This window comes from Rhinolophus hipposideros, assembly GCF_964194185.1.
Source record: "Rhinolophus hipposideros genome assembly, chromosome: 20".
Taxonomy (NCBI): Eukaryota; Metazoa; Chordata; class Mammalia; order Chiroptera; family Rhinolophidae; genus Rhinolophus; species Rhinolophus hipposideros.
The window spans coordinates 3,923,784-3,933,112 of NC_138066.1; the positions used below are offsets into that span (position 1 = coordinate 3,923,784).

General features: G+C 37.5%; 1 protein-coding gene across 1 annotated transcript in view; it reads left to right on the plus strand.

Moving 5' to 3' along the window:
• Positions 1–7,116, plus strand: part of TEKT3 (tektin 3) — a 42,494-nt gene extending 35,378 nt beyond the window's left edge. Inside the window, exon 8 of the mRNA XM_081028060.1 lies at positions 3,808–7,116. Coding sequence (XP_080884186.1) covers positions 3,808–4,024 — 217 coding nt within the window. The 3' untranslated portion in view covers positions 4,025–7,116. The remainder of the gene's footprint in view (positions 1–3,807) is intronic.
• The last annotated feature ends 2,213 nt before the right edge of the window (positions 7,117–9,329 follow it).

Below are 9,329 nucleotides of genomic sequence, written 5' to 3' on the forward strand. Positions count from 1 at the left end.
CTCTCCATCGTCTCGCTCCCCAGCCTCAGTAACAGCTGCTGATTTGTGCATCTCCTTAAATACGATTACAGTGTGTCTTTTAGGAAAAGAGCATGAAGAGTTTTGAACAGAGAAGTTGTTGCTTTGGTGCCATTTAATTTGGTTTCTTTAAGAGCCACTTGGGGCCTGGCATTGTACTGGCCCCTGTAGCAGGGTTGCCAGATTTTACAAATTAAGACACAGGATGGCCAGTTAAATTTGAATTTCAGATAAACAATGAATCATTTTTCAGAGGTCTGACAATTAAGTTCACGAACTCATCGTAGCAAAAGTGCTGCATACTTCATTGCTGAATATCACTATGGTCACCTTTGAAGTACTCCCCTTGGGAAGCTATGCACCGATGCCAGCACCTAGTCTGCCCTTCAAAGCACTTTTGGAACTCTTTTACTGGAATGGCCATGAGAGCTGTTGTTGTATTACCCTTGATGTCCTGAATGTCATAAAAATTCTTCCTTTCAGTATGTCCTTTATCTTTGGGTGAAGAAAGAAGTCTTTGGGGGCCAGGTCAGGTGAGGAGGGAGGGTGTTCCAATACAGTTATTTGTTTACTGGCTAAAAACTCCCTTACAGACAGTGCAGTGTGAGCTGGTGCATTGTCGTGATGCAAGAGCCATGAATTGTTGGTGAAAAGTTCAGGTCGTCTAACTTTTTCACGCAGCCTTTTCAGCACTTCCAAATTGTAAACTTGGTTAACTGTTTGTCCAGTTGGTACAAATTCATGATGAATAATCCCTCTGATATCAGAAAAAGTTTAGCAACATCGTTGCAACAAGTTCGCGAACTTAATTGTCAGTCCTCATATATGTCCCAAATATTGCATGGAATACTTATACTAAAAATATTTATGCTAAATAAAAATACTTACACTGAATATTACTCTGCCTTAAAAAGGAAGAAAATTCTGACATAGGCTACCACATGGATGAACCTTGAGGCTATTATGCTGAGTGAAATAAGCCAGTCATAAAACAACAAACGCTGCATAATTGCACGTGTATGAGTTACCTAGAGTGGTCAGATTCAGAGAGACAGAAGGTAGAAAAATGGTTGCCAGGAGTTTGGGGAGGGGAATTGAGAGTTAGCGTTTAATGAGGGCAGTTTCATTTTGCAATATGAAATAGTTCTGTGCATAAATGGTGGTGATGGTTGCACAATGGGAATGCAAGTAATGTCACTGGGCTGTACGCTTTAAAATGGTTAAGATGGTAAATTTTCTGTTATTGGTATTTTACCACAATTAAAAAAATACTTACATTAAGAAAATTACACATGTATCTGAAATTCAAATTTAACTGGGAATCCTGTGTATTATCTGATAACCCCACACTTTGGGGATTACAAATAGAAATGAGATGGCCGTACTGAAAGGGTTCCAGGGTGTTGAGGCCAACTTCTGGGGTCTCTGTTTCTGCCCTTTTCTCACAGGAAGCTTAGAAGGCAGGAAATGGGACCTAGTTCTTTATTATGGCCACTGAGGCTCCTTATTTCCTTCTGAGCTTCCTGGATAACCGTGAGCGGCTTATAAACACATGTGGGCTGTGTGTCCCTGAAAAGGGCAGTTCATCAATCCTCTGGGCTCAATTTCCTCTTCTGTAAAACAAGGAAACTGGGCTTAATGACCTTTCACACTTATTTTCCAGTTGCAAAGTTCTGTGAAACTATGAAATGTATAACGATTTTAATATAGTCTGGATATTTTTCTATAATCACAAAATCCTTTTCTATCTCTAGGGATGTCCACGTCCCTTTTGTTCATTGTCACTGTTCTCTTTCTATTACTGTATATTTTAATTAACTTCATGCACCTCTAGTCTGCTGGTAAATGAACCTCAAATAAAGAAAACCTTAACTTTGAATAACTGGTTAAAATTTGATGAATTTGGAATTGTGTTTTCAACTGACTAGAGTCAGGCAGGGGAACAGCATGGGGATGATAGGCAGCCAATGGGTAGAATCATTGAAAACTGTTCTTTTGTTGTTTTGTTGTTTTAGTTTTATATACAACAAAAGAACAAGACAAACAAATGAAGAAACAAAAACTCGCAGACACAGACAATAGTTTAGTGGTTACCAGAGGGTAAAGGGGGAGGGAGGTGGTAGATGAGGGTAAAGGGGATCAAATATATGGTAATAGAAAGAGAACTGACTCTGGGTGGTGAGCACACAATGTGATATATACATGATGTATTCCAGAATGGTACAACTGAAATCTGTGTAAAAGTACTAACAATTATCACCCCAATAAACTTTAATTTAAAAAAATTAAAAAAATAAACTGTAAAGGAAGTTACCTAAGGTCTTTGTACTTCAGTTTCCTCATCTCTAAAATGGGGATATCATAGTATCTACTTCAGAGTGTTGTCAATAGGATTAAATTGTCTGATCATGTAAAGTACTTAGGATAGTACATGTATATGTACTACATATTAGTATATAATATGTACTATATTATGCATATAATAAAGTAGTTAATAAATGAATTGCTATTATTATCATTGTTGGCTTTTTATAACCTGTTTCCTATTTTTTCTCTTGACTGACCACATAGTCATCTCCCTTGGATATTATTGGCCAAATCAGTCAGTAAAGGAGCCCTTGCTTAATTGCTTTTCAGGAAGAGAAATACTTTCTGAATATAAACACAATGCAAGAAATCATAAAGAAAAGAAAGAAAGAGATTTGGCTTAGTTAACATTGAACTCTTACATATAACAAAAACATCATAAAAATTAAAAGGCAAAAATCAAATTAGGGAAAACATTTGCCACAAGCATAACAGACAAAAAAAAAATCAATATACTTAGTATTGAAAGAGCTCTTTGCAAATGAGTAAGATAAATAGAAATACCTCAGTAGAAAAAGGAGCACAAGATAGAAAGAGGCAATTCACTGAAGAAATGCAAAATGATCAATGGATATTTACGAAAGGTTTACTAACAAAGAAATGAAAATTAAAACAATATCAATTAATGTAATTTGAGGAGATGCTAGATTTTTCCATGAAGTGAAAAAAGTTTTTTCCTTTATGTTTAAGTGAAAAATGTGTCATGTTTTTATCATCGTAACATAATTAGAACTGCAACTTGTTTCATGGTTTATGTAGCTGATTTAATGAATTATCATTTTCATCTTCTATTAAGTTTTCAACAGTTACTAATATATTTACTCTGGGACCTTAGGATGTTGTTGGGGGAGGGGCATTATAATTTGAGAAGTGGCCCATTAACTAATCCCTCCCTCCATCCCACCAGGATATGTTAACGGGTCGGGCTGAATTCTAGCCATTGAATAAAGTTGGGTATCCCACTTTTCCTAACTATTACAATAATTTCAGTGATAAAATAAATGTAAGAAAGTCTAGTTAAGTTTTCGTTTTACCATTTTTTACTAAGTAAAAAACATGAAATGTTTAAAAGTTTTCCCCTTTTTAAAAATATACAATATTTAATATGTGTATATGAAAATTTGCCGGTGTCCCCAAAATATGCTTAGTTTTTGCCTTTTGGATTCTGGACGTAGTTAATAGGAGTGGTCCAGGCAGATAGGAGAACCACACACAAGGACTGCTTCCTTTGCGACTTTGCAATACGCAGTAGTTCTGATGTTGGTGTAACCTGCGTGCTGCTGGGGCCTCCACGTGAGCCCGGCCCAGTAGCCACACCTCCAATAGGGATTCAGTAACCACACATGCCCTTAATTCAGATAATAACCACTGTCAGGAGTGTGACTTCTGCTAACCTAACTGGGTGCTTCTTCCCTCGTGCAGCCTTGTTAACGAAGTGTATGAGGTGGACGAGACCATCCAGACCCTGCAGCAGCGCCTGAGAGAAGCTGAGAACACCCTGCAGTCTCTGGTCCACACCAAAGCCACCCTAGAGCATGACTTAGCAGTCAAAGCCAATTCTCTGTACATCGACCAGGAGAAATGCATGGGAATGCGCAAGAGCTTCCCCAACACCCTTCGGCTGGTGGGCTTTTGTTAGGGACCCCTCCAGGAGTGGTTTCCTTACTCCTCAGGAAAGGTAGTACCAGAGCCCTGTCTCAGCATTTAAGTGGAGTGCTAATATAGTCACTTATTAAAGGATTCTACTGATAGAAATGTACTGGTCTCCTGTCTTGGAAAGCCTTTTGTTTGCATTCAGACCTTAATTTTCTACTACTTACTAGGTCTGGGCAACGGGAAGGATATAAAGAAATATAATCAATCTAATAGAGAAGGTAAAAATATTTATTTGTTTTATTCTTCTTATTCTCTGTGTAACATGAATGGGCTGGAAAGGAGAAATGTGTTTTTCTCTGGGGCGATAGGGGCAGGAATCACAAACAGTGCATTTTGAGCTATGCCTCAAAAGGAAACATGGAGACAAGGAGAAAGGCCTCTGGTTATGTCGTAGTTGGGGATAGTTTGAGCAAAAGCAAAGGTGGAAAAATATAGAGTGCATTTGAAACAATAGTAAGTAGAGTTGTTTGTGATTCATAAGGCATGGTATACAGGAAGGAAATAGAACCCGCAAGGTGCCTGAAAAGTGGGGGGACTTCACCTTCAGCTTAAGGAGTGGGGGGAAACTGATGGACATCTCGAAGCAGGGAAATGACCTTATGGAAGCAATGATTGAGCAATGAAAAGTTTAAACTGGACAGATGGCAGTGAAAACAAATAAAGGAGGAATGCAAAATATAACAAATCAACAGGACTTGGTAACTCGTTACATGTGGAGGGAGTGCTGTGTGTGTGTGAGCGTGTCCAGTGTGACACAGAGGCCTGGACCTTAGTGGGCTGGAAAATGGGACAGTGCTTGAATTCTAGGAGGTACGAGAATATCTCACGGTGTTTGGGTTTTTTGTTGTTGTTGTTTGTTTGTTTGTTTAGTAACTTATTCTTTTTTACAAACAAAAAACATTTGCATGACACATATTTTGGAAAATAGAGAAAATACACTCACACAAAACTTCTAAAAAGCACTCATTGTAACACCCAGCAATAATCACTGATGTTTTCAACATTTTATTGCGTATGCTTTCAATCCTTTCTCTATGATTATATATGTATATGATATTTACTTACATAATAGGTAATTGTAATGTTTATTATATTTGTTTACAAATATGTGTAATATGTTTATATGTAAATACGTAATAACATTTGGGACTACACTGATGATTTGTAACCTTCTTCCTCCCATTCAAATATTATAAATGGATTTCCATTGCATTAGCTTTTTATACACATGATTTCTTTAAAGCCTTCCTTTTTATCTCTAAAATTAATAAATATCGCTTATTTCAGTGGAAATTTCAGAGAATACAGATAAGCAAAAGAAGAAAATAAAAATACTAATAAAAATGTAGTTAGTATTTCTAAACTAACTACATCTTTTGACATGCATAGATTTTATTTCTGAACATATTATTTCTGTGTTTCTGTACATATTTTTCTCTAAAATATGGAATCATTCTTAATAAAGTAGCTAGCACTTATAAAGCACTTATGTCAGACAGCATTCTCAGTGCCTTACTCACTTGAACTCATTTATGCTTTTTCCCCTTGATAATGTGTACTCTTTCCATGTTATTAAACATCTTTTCACAACTTCATTTTAACAGCTTTTTAATATTTTATTGTACTGAGGCTCCAGGATGCTCTATTACTCTTCTTTATGATAAACAAACAATGCAGCCATGATTTAATCTTGTTAGCTAAATATTTGCGAACATCTTTAATATGTTCCTGAAGTTCCTAGGTGTTAAATCAATAGATCAGAAGTTACGCACATTTTAAAAAGGGCTCCTGCATTGTGTTGTCAAATTGCCCTCCTGAAAGGTTGTGTTATTCGGCACCCCACCAGCAGTCTGTGAGAGGGCCTGTCTTTCTGCATTTTTTGATAAGCTTTTGCTATCTTTTTTTTACCACTTAACAGTATAAAAATGGTCTTAATGCTTTAACTTCTCATTCTCTGGAAGCTAATGTTGTAGAACATTGTTCACGGGACTCTTGAATTTCTTCTGTCAATCGCTTGTCCTTGTTATTTGCCTGTTTACCTGAGTATTTATTTTTTTAAAATGTATTTATTTTTGAGTTACCTGTATATCGGTCATATCACACGTTCGTCACATATACTGAACATATTCTTTATATACCACTTGCCTTTACATGTTGTTTATGGTTTCTAATGTACAGAGGATAAAATGTATAAATGTTTCATTCATGATTTATGGCTTTGGAGTTACATCAGCAAAGCTCTTCCTCTTCCCAAGATGATTCACTTATAATTTCTTCTAATTCCTTTAATGATTTCTTAACTTACATTTAACCATCTGGAATTCAATTTGATATGATGTAGCTAGCATGCTAGCTTTGAAGCCCTTGATCTAGAAGCTCTGAAATGGGAAGATGAGATTACCGGAGGGAAAGTATTTCTTTTCTCTCATCCATCTCACTTGTACGCCCCCTCCCTCCTCAGCATCTCCTCTGTACACCTCTTTATGCCCGTGTTCTCCTTGCTCAGCCCTGACCACTGCCCATTAACTCCAAACCCCATCTCTCTCTTTCTGTTTCTTAAAAGATTTGTTCAGGCCTTGGTTAGTCAACTTCACAAAACAGCTCAAAATGCTAGTAGAGTTGACATAAACATGGTAAGCTTGTACCAGAGTTATTTCTGTGGTCTCAGTATATCATTTTAGAAATCAAATGATAGGTTTTGTCATTCCCCCTTTGTTTCTAATGAAAACAAAGATATGTAAGTGCCACTAAAACACTTAGCAATTAGAGCAATCGAGTGTTGATAGTCATTATTTTAAGACAATTGTAAGAATAAACATAAATGCCATATGTCTCTTATTTGTTATATGTTTCAGGGAAAATCTTGCCGACTTTTTCCATGAGTCATAATTTTGTTATCTTTTTTGAGGACTATATGCTTGTGGAGTACTTTTACTTAAACATATGTTACTGGCATTACAAGAATGTAATGGGAAGAAAATGTAGTTCAAACATAGAAAAAGGCTGGTTTTCTTGTTATTTTGGTAAACTGTGGGCAAGGCTAAATTCCACAAATAAACATTTGGTTTCTACTTTAAAATGTTGCAGCTACTTGGGTGAATATTCTAATGCCGAGGGCCTGAGCAGCCAAGAGTCACAAAGTGTAATCCTGTTTAAGAATCACAGGACTGCAAGTATCAACATGTGATCTGGCTTTATATATTCAGTACCAAACTATCTTTAATATTGTGTGTCTTTAAGAAGGGCTGCTGGAATGGCAAAGGCTTCCGTCTACCCAAGCATCATTCAGATTTAGAAATGTGTGTAACTGCCCCTAAATAGCCGAGTCACCTATAATTTTAGTAATTTCCATTTGTGTCTCCGGAGAGTGTTGTCATAAACACCTCACCTGGCACTTTTGAATCCTGAGTTCATGCTGTAAATAGCTGAGGTGGGTCTGGGTTTAGGTTATAATTTTTGTTTTGCTCTGAAAATGGGGATGGTTTCTTTCCCTTTGTGCAGGATTGACCCAAAGCACAGGGGAGGAGGTGGAGTTGCTACTCATTGTTGTGCCCAAATCCTTCCTGTCAGTCTCCAATCTCCTAGCTCTGGCCCTTCGACTGTTTCCAACAGTGCTGGATTCACCACTGGCAAGATGGCCAAGACCAGCCTCCTGTGCAGAGTACTTTGGTGGGATTTTCTGAATCCTATATTAGTACCCATGCATTCGTGGGGAAAAGAGACAATACTTAATCTCTTCGTCAGCGATGCAAAATCTATTTCACCTTGAGGTCCAGCTCTTGACTAGAGTAGTGCTTATTTGGAGTGTGGAGTGGAGAAGGATTCTGAGGCCACCTGTGAGCTCAGATAGGTAAGAATCTAGGGGTCCTATAGGAGTGTCACCTCTCCAGGGGGTCCAGGATGGAGAATGGCAGCACAAATACTATCACCCCTGTTTTAAACAGTTCTGAATGTTTATGTTTCAACTTCAAAAGGATTCTGTTTTATGATCTATGGTTCATTTCCTGAAGACCTTGCTATTTGCTACTTTGCTGGGAGCTAATAGGAGACCCTTTCTGCTGCCAAATTATTCCGTTTAGCAAGTATCTTCTAAAGAGCTCACCATGACCCAAAAATCACTGGTGGCATCCTGGTAGAGTTAGGAGGGAACTCCTTGGGGACAGAAAGCCTTTCACTGCTAAGCAGAATGATGTCCTATTGTGTATGAGTAAGGGTGTGGGAACCATAAGAATTAACTTTTATTTTTCAGGTACTTTCTTTTCTCCTGTAAGGTAAAGTGATATCATTGCACTGACTTTCAAAGTGTTCATCTTGGGTACTTTAGCTCTGCAGTCACTTAGATGTAAGGCACTTGTCTTACTTCCCCTAAATGGTGTTCTGCTTGCCTGAAAACCTGCCCTTTTTGGAAACCTATCTATTTGCTAAGAATAACAACAAATTATATATATATATTAAATATATATATATATACACATATATAATATATATATACATATATATTATATATATACATATATAATATATATATACATATATATATTACGAGGTCAGACAATTAAGTTTGCAAACTCATCCTAGAAAAAGTGCTACATACCTCATTGCTGAATATCACTATGGTCACCTTTGAAGTACTCCCCTTGGGAAGTTATGCACTGATGCCAATGCCTAGTCCACCCTTCAAAGCAATTTTGGAACTCTTTCTGGAATGGCAATCAGAGCTGTTGTCATATTACCCTTGATGTCCTGAATGTCATCAAAATGTCTTCCTTTCAATATTTTCTTTATCTTCGGGTAAAGAAAGAAGTCATTGGTGGCCAGATCAAGTGAGTAGGGAGGGTGTTCCAATACAGTTATTTGTTTACTGGCTAAAAACTCCCTCACAGACAGTGTCGTGTGAGCTGGTACATTGTCATGATGCAAGAGTCATGAATTGTTGGCGAAAAGTTCAGGTTGTTTTCGTCTAAAATTTTCATGCAGCCTTTTCGGCACTTGGTTAACTGTTTGTCCAGTTGATACAAATTCATGATGAATAATCCCTCTGATATCCAAAAAGGTTAGCAACAGCATTACAAGTTAGCGAACTTAATTGTCAGAACTTCGTGGTGAGAGAGAGAGAGAGAGAGAGAGAGAGAGAGAAAATTATCCATTTATTTGCATCAAGCTGTTGGGTTCACCTCCCAACCCCAGCCTACTCAATGTGTGTAGCAAAGACAGAGTCTCCTTAAAAGAGATGAGGCTGGGTGACGGAGAGGAAAATAATAAGCCAGGGCCACAGACAAGACCCCAGA